We start from the raw sequence: 22305 nt of genomic DNA, 5'->3' as shown, positions 1-22305 counted from the left end.
TAAATACTGTGGCTTCATCATATATTTTGTTTGTTGAACATCAGTTTTAGTTGGTTTTTTCTTTTTCCATTTCCAAAACCAAAATTTGATGTTAATAATTAAAATAAGTGACCTTATTTTTTGGATGAGACAAATTTTATCAGTTTATGTTTCTTTGAATGAGAGGATTTTATTTAACCTCCAACAATTAATTTTTAATGCAACCCCAGTATAGTGTACGATAATTGTACAAACAAAAATATCCTTTGGAAATTTTAAAATGGTCAAATTAAAAAAAAAAATGTTTTCACTGGAGTTATGCACTAAGGTCAAATTTTAAAGGAGCAGAAGTATTTTTATGACATTTGGAATAAGTTAGTAACACAGCGAATTTATCCTCCAGCTATGGGTCGACTACCACTAGTACTACATGCATTATCAAATCAATGACATGTACAAATATAACATACTCAGAAGTTTATGTGTAGAGTGGGCTTTGTGAACATTGATTACACCTGGACATATAACATTACCACAGTCTGTCTGCATGTAAGAAAAGCACATACAGAAAAGGAAAGGGAAAGTTCAGGTGGGGCTTGCCTAAAGTCCATTTATAGAATTCACTAATCCAAAGGCCCACTGGTCCAAAGGTTCACTAGTCAGGAGGATGGAGGTTCACTCATTCATCGAGTATGAGGTTTATGTCCTATGGTTGACCAATTATAGTCTTAGGGTTCATTAGTACCTTTACACTTCATTTAATCATCATACTAATGAATTTTTAGAATATACAAGTAGTAAGCATTAGTTTCAGTGTACCTACCAACTAATAGATCATGATCGTTCAGAACATAGAGAAATAAAAAGATCAAATCGTTTTGTTTTTTTAATAGAAATGACAGGATTTTAAAATTCATACATAAATCTTAAAATATATGTTTATCCCCAAAAGTCACTCATGGTAGGAAGATATTTTTTTATTAAAGAAGTGACAAAGCATGCTCAACTAGGATGTGAATTGTACATAACATCTGTACATCTATCATACCTGTGTTTTTACTTTATTAGTGACACATAATACAAGTAGATTGCACACTCTTGATGGTAAGCTAACAATTATTTGGTTCTAATAAATGAAAGGAATAAATTTCACAATGATGGCAAATGATCAGAGAATAAAATATCACATAAGATACATGTTTCATCTTCCCAAGTCAAGGGTTTCTGATCTGCTCCACTTCTGTGAGAAGCTAACTCGATCAGAAACCCTCAACTTGGCCAGATGATAAAATATCTATTGGTACATGTACAATGTACTAACAAATTCTCTTTATATGCATCCACAATATATTAGCTTGAGTTTATAGTCTTTTATGACTTTAATTTAAATGAAATTTGATGGGCTGACATGTTTTTCAATTACCGGTATATTAATGTATGTAACAGCTTAATTTCCAGGGATGTAATTTCAGAGTGTATCCATAGGATGCAAACTCATGATTTCAATCAGATTGAATGGATGTTAGCTTTCTACAAAACAGCATATTCACATGTCTTGGTTCTGTGGAATAATGATCACCACTTAGATCCAATGACTTAATTATGAAACGAGATCAAGCAACATTGTGTAGTCTAGAATAATGTTGCATGGAATGGAACTTAAAGTACATGCATGTTTTCTCTCTGATTGCATTAACTGACAATAACTATTCTTTGAATTATATTAAATGATATAACACAACATTCACATCACTATAGTATAATAAAAAATTAACACTTAATCCAGTAAGCATAATTTGTACAACTGAGGCATTTAACTTCCTGAAGTAAAAAAATATATTCATAACTCTTAAGTTTTCAAATTCAAGCAGAAAAAAATAACAGAACCTATTAAGTGTTATATTTATTACATTTATCAAAGAGAAGCTCCAAAATTATTTTCAAGGCACCACAATTAATAAATTTTGGGAAAAAAACAGTTGCTACTAAGTCCAATATAACAGCTGCTCATACAGCACTTAAGTAAAATAAATGCCAAACACCCCCACAAAAATATACTGAGCTTATAGCCTTAATATATTAAGAGTTTTCCCAATGACTTACTTCCAATTACAAATTAATTAACATTTTTGTAGTAAAAGCTCCATACTTTAACATCATAGTTGTTTTGAAATTACATAGTACTTGTATTGTAGAATTGTCATTCACATTTATATAGCCATCTACACTAAACAACACCATCTATACAAAAAATTGCTTTTCTGTGACCTCAAAGGGAATGATCGTCTTTTTCATTTGGTGATCAACATATGCTCACATTTAAAGCTCCGAATTTTTACAAGCCTAGGATAAAATCCACTCGCTTCGAAAAATAATAATAAATATAAAGTCCAACATAACATCAATCACATCTAAATAATCCTTTTACATCAAGTGATTCACTGAACTCTTATACATGTAAACAAACCCCATCCCACATCAAAGTGATATTTTGAGAAACATAGATTGATAAAAGCCATGGCAACACACAATTGCCATGATTTGTGACAATACTTGACAGGATTTAGACAAAGAGATTTGATATCAATCTCAAGTACAAGTTGACTACACCCATTTTAAAGCAATTTAAACATGAAAATGAAAGAATGTCACATTCAAGAATTACTAATGAAAAACATAAACCGATAAATAAGTTAAACTTCTCCGCAGTGTTATTAATAATAAAATATGAATTACACATACAAGGATACATTATAATAACTCTAAACAAAAATGTTGATGCTTTATCTAATTAACAATGTCACAAAATACGCAGTACAGTTAAGGCGGTCAATAAAAATATGGGCAAATTTTTGTGATGAAAACACGTATACTTTAGTTAAACTGGCATGTCCTTTTTAAAATCAATAACAGTCACTCAAATGCAATTTATTTCTAAAATATATATATAACAGTACAATATTTTATGTTCATAGTGGTCACGTGATATGGCAGTCGCATGGTACAAGCAGATGTATTTGTGGTTTTGAGGTCATTTAAAAAATTCAATATTGCAAGGGCATAATCATGTCAAAATTCACAACTGAATTATGAAATAACTTGATGTTATATCGTAGATTTTGAAAAACGGTGCAAACTTTTTAAGATAAGAATATTTGTTAGTAGAAACCGTATTTTATAATGCATATGTTGAATAATTTTGAAGGTCACAGGGTTAATTTCATTAAAAAATAATTAATTTGTAAGATTTTACAAGGATCGTAGAAGTTTTTAAGTTACATAGCATATTTCAAATTCACATGTAAAAGTTTGTCGGGATCAGGTAAGTGTATGCCCTTGCAATTAAGTGATTTATTTAGGTACTCAGATTTTAGATATACGATATTTTATACAAAACCGAGGTGGCTTCTTTATACGATGCATACTTTTAACAAAATGAAAATAAGACTATGTAGGTAGCATTCTACTAATAATAATTTTAAACAAAATATTCATTTATACTTTTCCGTTAATGTATGACATTTATTTTTCTTCGCTATAAAACTGCACGATAGCTTTCAATGATTTAACTTAATGCGTCATTTTGAAGCATATGACGTCATATTTTGTAGTACAGCGAGAACGACATCTCGCTTATTTTTCAGTGTGTACGATATAACGGACATCAAAATTGTAAGTAATAGCATTTGTTGTTTTTAATTAAAAGATTAGTATAAGTTAATTTTACTAAGAAATAGATTAATAAGTACTTTCGAGGTTTGTAATATACTGTGATGTCATAATGCACATTTCCCGTACTTTTTGTCTGAACGGAGTTTATTGACAGCCTTAACTGTGCTGCGTAATAAAGTCTTTAAAACCAATGGATTCTATAATAATGAATCTTAAAAAAAAAAAGCTAGAACATATAGACAACATTTTTCTGTTTGTAGAGTTAGCTCCCTTAACTGCATGTTATAACTCAGACTTTCCCCTCCTTGCATACAGAACAACTTTATCCAACTGGGAATGGAATTTTCCTGTCTGTGTGACTGAAGAATAAAGAAAAATTGAATTAGTAACAAGCATTTCATTGATCTTTGATGAATCATAGCTATCATCCAAAACATTTGCACGCACACCAGTATATTTTTAGCCCTTTTCCCAGACATCTTACTTTGTGTCATCAAGTGTATTTTTCATTGATTTACAGTATCTATTTCCATATGCACCTTCTTTTTAATCTTATAAATCTTAAATCACTTACTTGTATTGCTGACTTTGTCAAATTTGTATTCTTCTTGCTTTAGTGGTGTCATTTCTGGACCCTTTAAATAAAATGTGCACATGTTACAAACAAATGATTGAAATACTTTTATCAACAATCAAAGTGGTTAATTTCCCAGGAAGTCGTGGAATTGAACTGTCTGTAAAGGCTCTTACAAAGACCTCCCCCTCTGCGGTGGGAATTCCCGTGATCTCCATCTTGAACGCCTGGAAGAACAGGTAGGACTGTCCACTGGGGCGTTCCACAGAACAGCTGAAGTCCCGGCCGTCCTGACTCCGCACCATTCCCATGGTCCACTCCTGTAGGACAGGTAAATATGAACAAGCAGGTGATAAAAGCAGTCTCAGATTATCAGGATAAGTATTACATTAACTGGAAGGTTTAGAAGGTAGATTATTGCTTATACATGTATTTGAGAGCTCATTTATAATTCAAGGGTTCAGCATTAATTGTTCAACTAAAGTAAAAACCCAATTGTGCAACCCATAATTCTGAATGATCTAAAATAACTTTACAAGGTAATCTAAAACAAAATAGTTAAGCTGTCTCCAAGACATGAACAACTTCTTTTAATGGCAGAATTACTAGTAAATGATCTAATGTTATCAGTATTAAAATGTCAAACAAAACAGGATCACTACATGTACTTTTGATCTGCTTAAGTTTTTAAAAAACCATTTGCATACCTCATTGGTCCCTCCTTGGCACTGGTATGAAAACTTACAGGTGACTCCATCCTACGTAAAGAAAAAAACCAAAACATGAGTTGATTACACTTCCAACTTGTACCTAAATTGTAACCTGAAAAGAATATTGCGTATAGTATAGCTTAGCAGTTAAGATATCTCTGTCGTATTTCCGCCTTAACGAAATCTTGGGAATGGATGAGGCACATTTGCTTAATAGTTCTACGACTTTGTACATGATCTGATGATGCAGCTAAATTCAAACGGTGTATTTTAGTGAGAGAGAGACCACTCTAGCAACCTAATCAATAACTTATCTTTCGACTTCACATACCCACTCCTTCTCAAACGACAGCAATGCCCCTCCCGGTTTAACATCAAAGTTTGCAACTTGAATTTGGTCTTCGTCCATTTCAAAACACATGACAGAGACTGAAACCGACATTAATACGATAATTCGCCACATTTTCTCTGCAACTCCCGATATTTACAACGCGATCGGAAGTCAAATAGGAGTTTGCCGCGAGGACCAATAGTATCGAGTCAACTTTGACTTTGAGTTCAAAGTTGAAATCTTAACCAACCGTGGAGTGTGTTGCATATAGAACACGTTGGGTTGAAAGTTCACTTCATTCTCTTCATCCATCCAACATGTCAGCTCCCTTGCGTTTTGACGGAAAGGTTGTTTTAGTGACTGGCGCTGGAAATGGTTTGTAAATTTAACCTATTTCTTTTAGGCCAGTAACGTAATTTCCTGAATAATTGTATTGTGCTGTCTTTTTAAGAGGAACGCATGCAAGAGGTGCAAAGTCCATTGCATTTGCAGGTTCGATGGTTCAAGAAATGGGATGGGGGGGGGGGGGGGTTGCAATTCTTAAAAATGTTCTGTCATTTTTCTCTTCAGTGTCAATTGCCTTCTTTGTAATTTTGTATCCAATGTTCACTCATTTTCTCATTAGGCTAGAAGTTGACTGTAAATTTAAAATGAAAAAATTATATTTGGAAAATTGACATCGTGTAACGTTATCGTTCCAGAGGTTCTTGGAGCACCTTGCACAATTTTTTCAGCGGATGATATTTGTGTACGTTTATGTAATTTTTTATGTAGAAGAGTTTATTTTAGCAGTGTCATTTAGCCTGTCAGAAGAGATATACTGGCGATCAGCCAGTTCTTGCCGACTACCATTTCTCCCCAGTGCATTGTTACGTCATTTTATCAACACATAAAATTATATATGAAAAATGATGTAACAATGCACTGGCAAGAAATGGTACTCAGCGAGAACTGGTCGCAAACCAGTAGTATTGGGAGGTCCAGGACAAAATTATAAGACTTTTTTTCATTCTTGTGAATGAAATTGTATCATTACTAATACATAACAGCAGTAAACTTCTGACTCTGATCTGTGAACTGTAACATGTTACACATTTTACTTAAGTTGAGGCCAATATCAGTTCATTTTTTTAATGCATTAATTTGTTTGGTTCATTAATCCATGGTCTTGTTAGAATAGATAAATGTTTGAAACTCATACAGTTCAAAATATAGGGCAAAGGTGAAAAAGTGGAATGATCATAATGTAGGATGAATCAAATACTGGTGTTATCTTTTTAAACCAGTAAATTAAATTACATGTATTCTCTGTCCCAAGATATTCTCAATTCACATTTTGCTTTATCATGTTTATTACTCGATATTTATTTATACCTCAGAGTTCAAAAAAGGTATGAAAAAATTCCAAGATTTCTCTTTTAAAATGCCCTCTGTAGCATGTTATGTTCAATACACAGCTTAAAAATATGATGTCTATGCGGATTTTGCATTACATGTTTGCAACAGACATTGAATGTACCTATATGATAACATAAAAAAATTGTGGGAAGACACCATTCCAAGTGACTTTTGAATGAAGAAAAGATAATGATAATGGATAGTTTACTTAATATCAAAGTTTATTTATATGAATGTTTAATTAAGAACATTGGCATTAATTTTGAAATAGAAGTTTTGACTAGAGTAAGTTTCTTTTATATGGTAATATTTTTTGTGTAAAATAGTTTTGGAATTATTTCTGTAATTGATGTCAGAATAAAAAGTTGATACAATCTAATTGAATTCATTAGCCTAACATGAGTTACTGTTAAGTTTGAAATTCAACAGATAGGAATATTTGAAAGTTCATCATTGCTGGTATTTGTATGGTTGAGGAAAATACCAATTTCTACCATACCTGAAGTTATAAATTACTATGTGGTGACTGCTTGTATCTAAGTAATTTTGATTTGGATGCAAGAATGTATCTGACCCTGCATTATAGGTGACAGACATGAAGATAGGCTCTTGTTGCGTATGCAGCACAATTTATCACTGAAAAGCAAACAACGACTGAACACGTTATCCAAACTAGAATTTGATTAGGAGATAACACACCACTAAAACCTTACATCATTTGATGGAAAAATTGCTTATATATTTATTTTCTGTTTAGTAGCTTATGATTTCACAAATTTTAAGGGTCAAGTAGCTTAGAGTTATTTTCTTCTTTTGCTGTAATTTATTCACTTTTCCCAATGAAATCAAGTCAGTAGGTTACCTGGTACATATGCCAGTGATACAAACATGGTTTTCTGGATGTCCAATATAATTCATTCTATTTTAATTTATTTAATCCATTTTGGAATAAGCCATTAAACAATGAAAATAAGGTCCAATATCATATAAATGTATAATACAGTGACTTAGGCGAACACAAACAGCTGTGTATTACAATGACTGTGGCTTACACTTACAGTTGTGTATTAGAGTGAATATGTCCTACACAAACAGCTGTGTATTACAATGACTGTAGCTTACACTTACAGCTGTGTATTGCAAAGACTGTGGCGTACACATACAGCTGTGTATTACAAGAACTGTAGCTTACACATACAGCTGTGTATAACACTGTCTATGGCATACACAAACAGCTGTGTATTACAAGAACTGTGGCGTACACAAAGAGCTGTGTATTGCAAGAACTGTGGCATACACAAACAGCTGTGTATTACAAGAACTGTAGCTTACACATACAGCTGTGTATAACACTGTCTGGCATACACAAACAGCTGTGTATTACAAGGGCTGTGGCATACAAAAAAGCTGTGTATTACACTGACTATGGCTTACACATACAGCTGTGTATTACACTGACTATGGCATACACAAACAGCTGTGTATTACACTGATTATGGCATACACAAACAGCTGTGTATTACACTGACTATGGCATACACATACAGCTGTGTATTACACTGACTATGGCATACACATACAGCTGTGTATTACACTGACTATGGCATACACAAACAGCTGTGTATTACACTGATTATGGCATACACAAACAGCTGTGTATTACTCTGACTATGGCATACACAAACAGCTGTGTATTACAAGAACTGTGGCATACACAAACAGCTGTGTATTACAAGAACTGTAGCTTACACATAAAGCTGTGTATTACAATGACTGTGGCTTACACATACAGCTGTGTATTACAGTGACTGTAGCTTACACAAACAGCTGTGTATTACACTGACTATGGCATACACAAACAGCTTTGTATTACTCTGACTATGGCATACACAAACAGCTGTGTATTACAAGAACTGGGGCATACACAAACAGCTGTGTATTACAAGAACTGTGGCATACACAAACAGCTGTGTATTACAAGAACTGTGGCACACACAAACAGCTGTGTATTACAAGAACTGTAGCTTACACAAACAGCTGTGTATTACACTGACTATGGCATACACATACAGCTGTGTATTACACTGACTATGGCATACACAAACAGCTGTGTATTACACTGATTATGGCATACACAAACAGCTTTGTATTACTCTGACTATGGCATACACAAACAGCTGTGTATTACAAGAACTGTAGCTTACACAAACAGCTGTGTATTACAAGAACTGTAGCTTACACATACAGCTGTGTATAACACTGTCTGGCATACACAAACAGCTGTGTATTACAAGGGCTGTGGCATACAAAAAAGCTGTGTATTACACTGACTATGGCATACACAAACAGCTTTGTATTACTCTGACTATGGCATACACAAACAGCTGTGTATTACAAGAACTGGGGCATACACAAACAGCTGTGTATTACAAGAACTGTGGCATACACAAACAGCTGTGTATTACAATGACTGTGGCTTACACATACAGCTGTGTATTACAGTGACTAGTGTACACAAATAACTGTGTATTACAATGACTAGTGTACACAAATAACTATAAAATGCAGTGACTGTGGCGTACACAATAGCTGTATAGTTGTATAACACCTTGACTTTTCTGACAGTTGAATGATACAGTGATTGGCTAGTATAATTAGGAATTGTTCTGTTTGTTTTAGGACTGGGACGTGAGTACGCCTTGGCCTTTGCTGAACGTGGAGCATCAGTAGTCGGTAATCAATGATTTATGTCATTATAATTACGGTACTTAAATAATCTACAAGATTCCTCTACATCAATATAATATGATATTGGCAATGTCATCATAATTATTATGAACCCTTTAATAATGAAATGGCTTTTATTTTATTATGTGCATATTATTGTCTCATGTCTCTAGTTGTGCATAACCATTTACTGAATTCATTGACCAACTGAAAGTTTTAATTGAATGTGTTTAATAAATTGCATGATATTTGTTAAGCTTGAAATATCAAAGTCTTTATTTTCAAATGGTATCTTCAAATGCTTTGTAAGTGAGAGAGCATATTACATAGGATATTTTTACAGTAAACGATTTGGGAGGAAATTTCAAAGGGGAAGGAAAGAGTTCCCGTGCTGCTGACATAGTGGTGGAGGAAATCCGGGCTAAAGGAGGAAAAGCTGTTGCTAACTATGGTCAGTCATAGGGGTCACAATCAGAAGGGTGAAGGGGGGGGAGTCCTTATTTAATGTTCAAATTAAATAACATGACCATTGACTATATAATACAAATGAATGTAGGATAATACCGGGTACTAGAAATTGCTTCCTCATGTTGTCAAAAGATTCCCATATTCACTCTCAGATTGACTAATTTTTTATATAGACTCGGTGGAAGAGGGAGAGAAGCTAGTAAGGACAGCCCTGGAGAATTTTGGTCGCATTGGTACGTCAAATACTTAACAAACATTTTACCTAAAAAGTTACATCAGATGCTTTTGAAATTTTGAAGTGATTACTAATTAAATTAATATGTGTATTTCAGATGTAGTTGTAAACAATGCTGGAATCCTGAGGGATCGTTCCTTTGCTCGGATCAGTGACCAGGACTGGGGTCAGTACCTACGTTGCTCACAATTTACCTTTTGTTTCGGTTGCAAATTTCCTCTTACACAAAAGAAATATTAGAATTTGTTAAAATACAATGTATTACCTTTCAAAATGTGCATTAAAATAGTGCTTGGCATGATAAACAGAGCTGAATTACTGTGGTATCATTAATATTCAAGGGTATCAATTTTCGTGGATAAAATGAAAATCACAGTTTCACGAATACGTAAATTCGTGGCCTATGACCCTATCAATGCAAAGTGTGAAAAGAAATGGCATTTCAATGAACATTTAATTTCGTGGATCAACTCAACTTAACAACGAAATCCACGAAAATTGGTATTCAACGAATATTGATGAAACCACAGTAGCATTTAAAGGGGCATGGTCACGATTTGGGTAAAAAATTAAGCAAGTTACAGAGCTTTCAATTCTTCGCTATGTAAACAAAGTGTTTGTTTACATTTTTGAATGTTGAAGTGAAAATCCCAGTTTTCGACGTAAAATGAATGTATTAATCGTTAGGAATTGTTTAGTTATGCTTTAAATGAATATTAATTAGATAGACAAACCAGCTTGAACAAGATTTTTTACTGGTATATTGAACCTATGTAAACAAATACAGGGCACGAGCCTTGTTTACATGAAGAATTGTGAGCCCTGTATCTTGCTTAAAATTCAACGACTGGCACCCAAATTTCATTTGATTATTAGACATGCATTCCTAAAACATTGCAAATAATAAAAACAGAAAAATAAAATTTGACCAAAATCGTGACCATGCCCCTTTAACCTTTGGAAACTGTTTACGGTCATTCCCTTTGTTTTGTCAGACTTGATTCACAAAGTCCACCTGAGGGGCTCCTTCCAAGTGACTCGGGCAGCATGGCCTCACATGAAAAAGAACAACTATGGAAGGTCAATTTCTTTTGGTTTTATTTTGAATTTTTAACTCTGTTCTTTTAGAATTACAATGTTAGTAGAAGATTTTTCTTGATGGATATAAGATAAAATTTACTGTATAAAGGGAAATATTCACCCTTGTTTTATATTTGCCCCTTTCAACCTTGTTGTCAGCAAGCGAATTTAAGACTGGGCAAATCCAATTGTCAATTATTTTTCTTTTTTACAAAACTGTGCCAGGGTGAATTCAAGATGGAACAAAACTGTTAGCAAGTGTAAAAGGGCGAACATAGGGCAAAGATAACCATGCATACAGTAGCTTAAAATTCAATGCTTGCAGCAGAACATGTGACAAAAATACAATTTCATCTGTCCCTTGTAGAATCATCATGGTGGCCTCTGCTGCTGGTATCTATGGCAACTTCGGACAGGCTAACTACAGCGCAGGTAAAAACAGAATCCTCTTTATGAGTTCAGCATGAGATTTAAAGACAATACTCAACCTTATGTACATTATAACGATAAGAACTTCATTGGGAAAAGTTAAAACTAAATTAGCATTAAGTTACAAACTTGCATATATAGAATTGGAATATATATTCAGTCATTGATGTTTATTTTTGTGTTCATAGCCAAGCTCGGACTTCTGGGACTGGGGAATACTCTGGCCATCGAGGGGAAGAAGAGCAACATCTTTTGTAACACGATCGCTCCCATAGCTGGATCCAGAATGACAGAAACCGTAATGCCACCTGGTTCGTAGCTTATACATGTAATTGTTTAACTATAACTATTTAAGATGGGACACATGGCGATATTAATGTAGGTGAAAGTGCATTCTATTTCAGAACAAATTCATTCTAAATTTGCAAACTGTACAATATTTAACCAAAAATGCACTTTTTAAAATTCTTAAAAAGGTAAAAATTGTAAAAGGTCAGTTTCAATTTCATGACTTGCAGATTCATCATAGGTAGCTGACTTTTTATCTTATTGTGGTACACAGGTTAAACATAAAAAGAGTGAAGGAAAATAGTACATGTAATATGAATTTATGGATAATTTTTGTTAATTAATTTTAAAAAAAGTGAAACAATTTGCATTGTTGTATACTAATTCTACCCTTTGTCTTTGGTACAGATTTAGTGGAGGCGCTGAAGCCAGAGTACGTGTCTCCTCTTGTTCTGTATCTGTGTCACGAATCTTGTGAAGAAAATGGGTCATTATTTGAACTTGGAGCGGGATGGATAGGAAAATGTAAGTAGAATTAATTCAGTCAAGTTTTGGAACACACATTGGATATGGAAGTTTGTAGATTGAAGTAACACTTGAGCTCAGATTAATCTTAAAATCCCGTAGTTCAGTAGTGCTTTGATCTAGCAGTGCCCAGCAGGATAAATCTTGTAGAATTTGTAATTGTCACTTGCATTGTATTTGCTGTTTTCAGTGAGATGGGAAAGAACAAAGGGGAGTGTTTGTCGAGAGCCAGGGAAGAAGATGACCCCGGAGGATGGTAAGTATTACTTGATACAGGTAGATAAATTGTGGGACAGGTGGTAGAACTAATCAACTAGTCCCATCAACCTGCATGTAGATATCAAAGTAACATGTGGGTAATGATGATTAGATAGAAATCATTAAAAAAAGAAATATTTTTACAGCTGTACTAGTATTGTTTTATACAATGTACTGGAACATATATATATACATGTATATTGATTTTTGTATCATTAAATACATGCATACTCATCTGCTGTTGCCGTTTATTTGACATCATTGACTTTTTATTATATTTTACATTTTAGTTCGTGACAACTGGGACAAAATCACAGACTTCAGGAACTCCACCCATCCCACTAGTACTACAGGTGAGGGGCTACAACTAATAGTCCTCAGAATTTTGTGCAGCTCATTAATCACATGATATGTAAGATTGTACAGTACTCATGTCAATTATATATTTTCTATGAGGTCTGTTGATTACGGATCATTTTGCGACAAATTTTTTAAGATTATAGAAATGACAGCGTTCTAGGTACCTTTTTCTATGCGTACACATGTATACATCTTAGCTTTTCTGAATGGGACATCACTTGTTCCTAGGGGGATTGAGGATGTAAATATAAAACAACATTATCAGTGACAAGGAGGTTACATGTATGTGACTAACAGAGCTAAGTCATTTTGTAGAGTCCTCGGCCGAAATGTTCAACATTCTGAAGAATTTGGAGAACCAGAAACCATCACGATCTTCTCCTTCCTCTGGCGGCATGGACATAGTAAGTCCTAGGAATAAGGCACAACCCTGACTGCTTACTTACATTGATTGACATTAACTTATTGTGATTTGTTCTGTTAACTGTGTACTCTACCGTATATTGGGATGTCCCTCAGTATCATTAGTGCCATGGTTTCACATCACTGTTTTACAGATAAGACTGATGTATTACAGGAATTATTCCCGTTTACATTTCTTCAAATAGGGTTATATATAGCTCTTGATCTTTGTGTATAAAACAAATAATTAGGTACATGTACATGCTTATACAAATATTTGTGGGCTTTATTCCTAAAACTATCTGTTCTATACTATAGATCTCAATTTTTAAAAAAATCATATAATCTGATCTTCCGACTAGAATTCCTGTTGTGATTTCACAGAGCTGTGACCTTGTTTGGGTATGTGTGTTTATTATTTTAATGACAGGAAGCGGCAAAAGCTCATCAAGCCCCGCCCACTGAGATCAGTTACACAGAGAGGGACGTCATTCTATACGCACTGGGAAGTAGGTCAAATTTATTAATCTTTGCATTTTGGAACATTTTAAAACCTGTATATTTTTCTGATTATCTGCAATTCATATTAATGATTTCAATTTATTGCATTGCTTTTACCAAGTGTTGAACACACAATGTATGTGCTCTGTTCTTCCAAGCTTGACTTCTTCCATATATTGTGAACTTGTGATGTAACAATTAATATGAAACCACATCATGTGTGTACATTGTAGTTGGCTCTTCCACCAAGGAGGAGGACTATTTGAAGTTCCTGTTTGAGGGGGCAGGCGACTTCTGTGTCATTCCAAGCTTCGCTGTCATTCCTGCATTTAGTTCACAGACAGGGATGATGGTTGGCGGAATGCCAGGATTCCAGATTGATTTAACAAAGGTAAAACTGAAGCTGTAGTGCAAGGAGTTTTTTTTTTTGGCATACATATATTTTACATGAAGGTAATGTTTGATTTGTTTCTTAATGTTTGATGTGTTGGTAAATTTTGTTAACTTGAAAAATATATGATAATATTATTTAATTCATTACAATATTTTACATCCTCAGTTGTACAATACAGGGAACTATTATGATGTTCCATGATCAGGAAAAGGATTGTAAAAAAAATAAAATCATGACAACTTGTTAATGTGTTTTGTTGTTGTGACAGGTGCTTCATGGGGAGCAGTACACTGAGTTGTACAAACCCCTGCCCCCCAGGGCCACCCTGACCTCCAGGAGTCGCGTAGTGGACATTCTGGACAAGGGCTCAGGGGCTGTCCTCATCGTCAATGGTAAGTTAGGGTCTGTAAACAAATGATACAGATAAAGGTATATTGTATATTAGCTGTATGTCTGTAGCTTCTGGTGTGAAAAAAATTCGGATGGACGACTTGGAAGCCACAATTCTGTAAGTGTTAAAATTGGCAATTTATGGTGCAAAAAAATTTGTGCTAGTTTTATAAAATTTACATTTATACAGTTTGTCTTATGGAGTGGACTAGTACAGGACATTGTACATGTATTGTTTTATTCTGTTGATTTCATGTGAACAGGTTGTCCTCCAAGGGGCTGCAATTACCATCTTATAATAAGCAATAGTTTCATATTTCTTGGAAGATTTTTCCAAATGATCGACTTAACACAAACCTGATTATGATGAGCAGATAAATAGTTACTTTTTGACCATTATGCATATGCCACATATCATTAAACTCCTTAAAGTAATGGAGTATTTTATACCTGGTATTCATTTTTAGTGGAAACATTTGACGAGAAAAATGAAAAGGTTGCCTTTAACCAGTTCAGTACCTTTGTGGTGGGAGCAGGGAAGTTTGGGGGAAAGAGGAACTCTGATGAAGCCAAACCAACAGCAAATCCCCCAAAACGACCCCCCGACGCCAGCATCAGTGAAAAGACTGGCATTGATCAGGTAAATGTAGCATTATTTACAGTCACCATTAACTAAACAGTGTTGTTTGTGTCAATTTGATCATGGATTATGGTACCTTTATACAATTAAATATGGCCACCGGAACAGCAAACATGCTTAACAGTATAAGGAATTAACACTTGCAGTTCCTTCATTTTCATTTCTGTAATCTTAACGTCCTTTTAAAGTATATAGTAACATCTAAACAAGGAGAGACTGTATAGTTCAGTCATACCAGTAGATGAAGATATATCAGTCATGATGTTGTTATGTTGTTTGACCAACTGCATTGTGTGGACAACTGTATAGACAAATACAATCATGTACTTGAATAATTTTCTCATGAACAAAAAATTAAGAGAATTATGAAAAAATAGTTTTCCTTTGAAAAGAATACAAGATATGGTTGTTACAAGATCTTTGTGTTGTTACAAGATATGGTTGTTACAAGATCTTTGTGTTGTTACAAGATATGGTTGTTACAAGATCTTTGTGTTGTTACAAGATATGGTTGTTACAAGATCTTTGTGTTGTTACAGGCAGCTCTGTACAGACTGAGCGGGGACAGAAATCCACTGCACATTGACCCAAGCTTTGCTGCAATGGGAGGTGAGCAATCTATCCATCTCTGATGTATACATTCACATAGATCCATTTTTTTCACATGTCACAAAATTTCTGAAAAATGGGGAAAATGTCTTTTTTGTATGTGTCCCTCATTTTTTGGCAATTTAAAAAGTTTCATATATAAAACAACACCAGATATAATTTCTGCATATTGAATATTTACAATGTAAAAGTGATCGCAAAAAGAGCAAAAATTATTGTGAAAGTTACATAGTTTGACTATGATAGTTTTCTGGAACACACCCCTTTTTTTTTACCCATTCATTTTTGTTTTCAGGTTTCTCTCAGCCCATTCTACATGGACTGTGTAGCTTTGGCTATGCCACCCGGCATGTTCTACGCCAGTACTGCAACAATGATGTGTCTAAATTTAAGGCTATCAAGGTAAGTCAAGGTGTTCTAAATTCATGATGAATTCTTTAAATGATAATATTAAGGTTTCATCACTGTCAAAAAAAGTAATTTACCATAAAAAAACCCCCCAGGTTAGTTGTAATGTACCAATAGATAAAGATGATAATTGTGATCGCTTAAAGGGCACTGAATTAGTTATAAATATGATCTTTTCTATGAAATGCTTTTGATTTTTTGCTATTATTATTTTGGTTATTAAGTATACCCTTTAGATCAATGTTTTATCTTATAACAGGTGAGGTTCTCCAAGCCTGTGTTACCTGGACAGACCATACAGACAGACATGTGGAAGGAGGGGAGTCGGGTCTTCTTCCAGTGCAAGGTCAGTCGGAGGTCGTTGTTGCGCCAGAGAAGGTTATGTTAATTAAATTGATTAGAAAAAAAGCAAATTTTAAAAAATACACAAAAGTAAAACATGGTACTGTATTCAGTGAACACACTGGTTTATATTTCAGGTTGTAGAAAATGGCAGTACCAGTTTGTCCGGTTCTTACATCGATCTCCATGAAGGAGGGGCACCCACAAAGTCACTAGTAAGATCCATGACCTTCACAATAGGCCTCCAAATGTCAAGGCCTTTTTACTTCATGTACTAATGATTGTTTGTGCATGGAAGTGACATCTAGTTTGTAATTTAATTTTGCTGTATTCAGGAAATTTAATCTCTCGCATAAGAAAAGTTCTGGCTCCAAAACAAATGACTTTTAGGTGATTAAAAAAATCAAAACAGGTAACTTTAATTAGTATTTATCTTAATCTTGAACTGTTAATCCATTACCAATAAATCTGATTGAATTATTGTAGAATCATGATTATCATGTTTACATGACGCTATACAATAATGCTGCTGTTACAGACTTGATATCCTTTATATCAAAGCTTATGCTTTCAAAATGTATTAAACAGTGATGTGAAACCAGCCCTTATTGTCTGACTATCTGGCTGTCTAATGACTGAGACTGCAAAGTTCTATTTTATGTATTTAGAGTGGTTGGTGCACATGTAATTGTAGTCTTGTCTGTTCTATCCTTGAGATTTTTTTTTGTTATATCTATTGTATGAGATATCGATTGGTTGATCTATTGTAGTCCTGTTTGTCTGTTTTCTGTTCTCAATGACTTTTGTGCGACATCTTTTCTATCAGAGTGGTTTATCTATTGTAGTCCTCAGGGAGTCTTCAGACTGATGCTCTGTTCAATGACATGGCACAGCGTGCCTCATCCCAGCCAGAACTAGCCAAGAAAATCAACGCCATCTTCCTGTTCGAGATCACAAAAGACAAGAAAATAGCAGCTAAATGGAGTAAGTAAAAGCTGGAAAACAAGATCAAACAAGCAAGCTTAATGACAGATTCACTCAGATGATGAAGTCAAACCAATACAAGTTATATACCGAAAAACAAGTTTTTTCATTATTTGTATAAATGGACTGGTGATAAAATAATTTGCTGCCAAAAATTTGCAAATTCTTGTTTTCATGCATGCAAATAAAATTTTGTGTATATCCAGTGTGGACAAATGTTCTGTAATATTTTATAAAAATGCTTGATATTTCTGATAGCGGCTGACATGAAGACTGGAGGAGGAGTGTACAAAGGGGAACCCAAACAGGGCAAGGCGGACTGTACACTGACCATTGACGACGGGGCCATGATGGACATGGCAGCAGGAAAGCTTGATGGACAGACGGTGAGTACCAGCAGTGCCAAGCTTAACTTGACTGTCACATTGTAAAGTAAAGAAAGCTAGACGGACAGACGGTGAGTTCCGGCAGTGCCAAACTTAATGCGACTGTCACATTGTAAAGTAAGGAAAACTCCAAGGACAGACGGTGAGTACCGGCAGTGCCAAACTTAATGCGACTGTCAGATTGTAAAGTAAGGAAAACTCCAAGGACAGACGGTGAGTAAGGGCAGTGCCAAACTTTACATGACTGTCGCATTGTAAAGTAAGGAAAACTCGAAGGACAGACGGTGAGTACCGGCAGTGCCAAACTTAATGCGACTGTCACATTGTAAAGTAAGGAAAACTCCAAGGACAGACGGTGAGTACCGGCAGTGCCAAACTTAATGCGACTGTCACATTGTAAAGTAAGGAAAACTCCAAGGACAGACGGTGAGTAAGGGCAGTGCCAAACTTTACATGACTGTCGCATTGTAAAGTAAGGAAAACTCGAAGGACAGACGGTGAGTACCGGCAGTGCCAAACTTAATGCGACTGTCACATTGTAAAGTAAGGAAAACTCCAAGGACAGACGGTGAGTTCCGGCAGTGCCAAACTTAATGCGACTGTCACATTGTAAAGTAAGGAAAACTCCAAGGACAGACGGTGAGTACCGGCAGTGCCAAACTTAATGCGACTGTCACATTGTAAAGTAAGGAAAACTCCAAGGACAGACGGTGAGTAAGGGCAGTGCCAAACTTTACATGTACATGACTGTCGCATTGTAAAGTAAGGAAAACTCGAAGGACAGACGGTGAGTACCAGCAGTGCCAAACTTAATGCGACTGTCACATTGTAAAGTAAGGAAAACTCGAAGGACAGACGGTGAGTACCGGCAGTGCCAAACTTATTGGACTGTCACATTGTAAAGTAAGGAAAACTCCAAGGACAGACGGTGAGTACCGGCAGTGCCAAACTTAATGCGACTGTCACATTGTAAAGTAAGGAAAACTCCAAGGACAGACGGTGAGTACCGGCAGTGCCAAACTTAATGCGACTGTCACATTGTAAAGTAAGGAAAACTCCAAGGACAGACGGTGAGTAAGGGCAGTGCCAAACTTTACATGACTGTCGCATTGTAAAGTAAGGGACAAAATAAGGTACATTTGTCAGTCTAAAATATGATAAATTGTGATTGTGGTAAAGGAAGTGTTTTTTTTTTTTAAGGTTTGGTAAATAATCCATGCTAATGTGTGTACACAGGTTTTTTTCCAAGTTTAAATTCTTTCCAGACTTCTGAATAACTAATACTGGCAATGTTACATTAGAATACCAAATGTGGCATTTATAGAGATTTATTTTACACCTCTTCAACAGGCTTTTATGAAAGGAATCTTGAAGTTAAAGGGAAACATGATGTTGGCACAAAAGCTAGGTGAACTTCTAAAACCAGCTCCAGCTGGTTCCACCCAAACCTCAAAGGTAACATATACCCCTCCAAACTAACTGTCTCGCACACTTGTGTTGTATTTAATTCATAACAAACAAAGTTAATGTACAGATTTTATCGTTCTGTTGTTTTTATGGTTGATATTCTATTTGTCTTGATTCAATAAAACTCATGATCTGTTATTTCTACTTTTTTGTCCAGTCATCATCTGGTGGCTCTAGTCTGTTGAGTGATGCTTTGTTTGAGGATATGGCCAAGCGGGCAAAATCCCAACCTAATGTAGCCAAGAAAATCAATGCAGTGTTCCTGTTTGATATCACAAAGGATGGCAAACCTGCTGCAAAATGGAGTAAGTTACTATACTGATGATCCAGGTCTCCAGGACAAACTGATATTACAAAATGAAATTATTATCTACATACATGTATGATAAAGTTTTTCAAATGAATGAATGCATGTACTGTACATTGTACATTATAACAATGTTTTTGGCACCAGTAATAAAGGTGCACAACAAATTTAAGATGTTCGTCTTGTGTAATGGTGGATGTGGGGGATAACTCCCCTTGGGCATATGTCTGGCCCACCTCTAACTATATTTTAACTTGGTTAAATTTTAATTTAGATTCATGATAAAGTGTTCTGCAGGAGATTTTGACGTATATCGGTGTGCAATGGTAATGACTATCCTTGTCTTGTAGCGGCTGACATGAAGACTGGAGGAGGAGTGTACAAAGGGGAACCCAAACAGGGAAAGGCCGACTGTACGCTGACCATTGACGATAAAAACATGGTGGACATGGCATCAGGAAAACTGAACGGACAAACGGTCAGTCTCAGGGAAAAAAAGACGGGAAAATTGGGGCTTTGTTGGATTAGTCAATGAATTTACATTATTTTTCAGTTAAAACTTTTATGTTAAATCGTGATTTTGATTACATATTTTTGTTTTCGATGACTTAATTAAATGAATGTAATGATTTAAAACATACTGATACATACATTTTTGATGATTTCTTTCTTTTTGTTTTTAGGCTTTCATGAAAGGTCTTTTGAAACTAAAAGGCAATATGATGCTGGCTCAGAAGCTAGGTTCTCTGTTTGGAGAAACCTCCAAACTCTAAACTTGTGTGACTGAAACCAGTGCTTAATGAGTGGGACCATTTTTCCTAAATTGTGTGTTTAATACCGACAATCAATTGGTTGCGTTAAATGAGAAGTCATGAAATCAAAGTATTGAATGTAAATGGGCAAATGAACATGCTTTGGCTGAGTCTGTATCATATATAAACTGGTATTTTACATATTATAAGTGATTATTTATGAATGAAATCTAATCTGAATGATCTATGAATGATTATGAGGCTGCATCTGTGATAACATTATAATTTTTAGAATGATATTTCATCATTTTATTGTATATTATGAAGATTTGATTTGAATAAACATTTACCATATATTATTGTTTTGTTTTAACTTTTTCACTTGCATTCTTTTTTCTGTAGCTAATGTCTTTGATGAATAGATAATGAGCAATTTATTCAAAAGTTAAATTGGTGTCCAAGATCCATAATTATATTTATATATATATAGAGAGAGAGAGAGTATTTTGCTGGGTAGACCTGGATTTTTTCATTCAAATCATTGAAGGTTTTTTAAAAATGAATTTAAGTCGGATTTGTGCTGTTTCTTACGAAAGCCGAATAGGGCCACATAAAAAAATATTTTTATCTCGTAATTACGAGAAAAGATCTCGTTATTACGAGTTAATTATCTCGTTATTACGAGAAAAGATCTCGTTATTACGAGTTAGTTATCTCGTTATTACGAGAAAAGATCTCGTAATTACGAGAACAGATCTCGTTATTACGAGATAATTTTCTCGTTATTACGAGAAAAGATCTCGTTATTACGAGATAATTTTCTCGTTATTACGAGTTAATTTTCTCGTTATTACGAGAAAAGATCTCGTTATTACGAGAAAAGATCTATATAAATTGGTGCGTTTCTGAAAAAGAATTCGACTGGATCACACTTGAAGTCTATCTTTTTCATTCCAGAAACGTTGATTCAATTTTGATCAATATTTAAAAATAACAATGATCATTATTCATTAATTTCTACATATCAAAATGATTGGATTTGACATTTTATCTGGTATTAATAAAAGGAAAGAACTTTATGTAATTTTTCTATTCAACTTATATATATTATAATCCCACTCCGACGTAAATACCAGGTAGTCCTATAGTCGTAAAAACACAGTTTTATTAGTTACAGATCACTTTAATGACTATATAGTTTCAGTCAAGGATATGGATACACAGGATTTACCCGAATTTGTGTTTTATATGTTCATACACAACCTACATGTATATTGAAAATAATTGATTTTATATAAACATTTTTGAGTCTGAAAAAAAATAACACGTATCCTTCTTAATTATTGACATATAGTTCAATGAATTTTTTAATCAACTTGCTTTGCTAATTCTTCTAAAATTTCTTTAAAACTGCTTGGTCTGATTTTATTTCAAATTATGCGTTTTAAACGATGATCACATGTGCTAAGTAAGTGTATATTAATAGACATTGCAGTAGTTCATACACTTTATATAAAAAGAATAGAATAATGAAACGCGCCATTTCAAAAATAGATCTTTTCTCGTAATTACGAGATAATTAACTCGTAATTACGAGATAATTAACTCGTAATAACGAGATCTTTTCTCGTAATAACGAGATCTTTTCTCGTAATTACGAGATAATTAACTCATAATAACGAGATCTTT

At 34.5% G+C, this 22305-nt stretch overlaps 2 protein-coding genes across 4 annotated transcripts in view; one reads left to right on the top strand and one right to left on the bottom strand.

The window, feature by feature from the left end:
- Positions 1–852: 852 nt before the first annotated feature.
- LOC105326294 (myeloid-derived growth factor) overlaps positions 853–22305 on the bottom strand; it is a 125057-nt gene continuing 103604 nt past the window's right edge. Inside the window, exons 2-7 of one of the 2 annotated variants that reach the window (XR_010714628.1) lie at positions 5267–5413; positions 4933–4983; positions 4402–4545; positions 4226–4286; positions 3824–4010; positions 853–2789 (exon numbers count right to left, since the gene is read on the bottom strand). Coding sequence is in view for 1 of the 2 variants with exons in the window: in XM_011426240.4 (XP_011424542.3) it covers positions 3934–4010; positions 4226–4286; positions 4402–4545; positions 4933–4983; positions 5267–5398 (465 nt within the window). In the remaining variant the exon portion in view is untranslated. Of the gene's footprint in view, positions 4011–4225; positions 4287–4401; positions 4546–4932; positions 4984–5266; positions 5414–22305 lie in introns of both variants that reach the window. The other variant, XM_011426240.4, reaches the window with a different exon arrangement.
- LOC105326295 (peroxisomal multifunctional enzyme type 2) lies at positions 5486–20975 on the top strand. 2 transcript variants are annotated; one of them, XM_011426241.4, is made up of 26 exons: positions 5487–5641; positions 9344–9397; positions 9735–9842; positions 10033–10092; positions 10192–10260; positions 11090–11174; positions 11542–11606; positions 11792–11914; positions 12300–12416; positions 12607–12672; positions 12965–13027; positions 13350–13438; positions 13867–13945; positions 14171–14328; positions 14600–14723; positions 15189–15361; positions 15901–15970; positions 16266–16372; positions 16638–16724; positions 16858–16935; positions 17566–17704; positions 17963–18090; positions 19441–19545; positions 19715–19862; positions 20215–20342; positions 20548–20975. In XM_011426241.4, exons 1-26 carry the CDS (start codon positions 5584–5586, stop codon positions 20635–20637), a joined length of 2571 nt encoding a protein of 856 aa, XP_011424543.3. In that variant the 5' UTR covers positions 5487–5583; the 3' UTR covers positions 20638–20975. The 2 variants fall into 2 exon arrangements, with proteins under 2 accessions (XP_065943592.1, XP_011424543.3); XM_066087520.1 differs by lacking the exons at positions 17963–18090; positions 19441–19545; positions 19715–19862 and having other exon boundaries at positions 5486–5641.

Source organism: Magallana gigas, chromosome 6 (assembly GCF_963853765.1).
Source record: "Magallana gigas chromosome 6, xbMagGiga1.1, whole genome shotgun sequence".
Classification (NCBI taxonomy): Eukaryota; Metazoa; Mollusca; class Bivalvia; order Ostreida; family Ostreidae; genus Magallana; species Magallana gigas.
The sequence above is the reverse complement of the archived record's forward strand: the minus strand, read 5'-3'. Positions and strand labels throughout refer to the sequence as shown.

Bases quoted from the DNA above. Each gene is read 5' to 3' on its own strand.
- LOC105326295 (XM_011426241.4), top strand. From the start codon at position 5,584: ATGTCAGCTCCCTTGCGTTTTGACGGAAAGGTTGTTTTAGTGACTGGC. The intron at 11,915-12,299 runs GTTCGTAGCTTA...TCTTTGGTACAG, and splicing joins AGAAACCGTAATGCCACCTG to ATTTAGTGGAGGCGCTGAAG. The intron at 18,091-19,440 runs GTGAGTACCAGC...CCTCTTCAACAG, and splicing joins GAAAGCTTGATGGACAGACG to GCTTTTATGAAAGGAATCTT.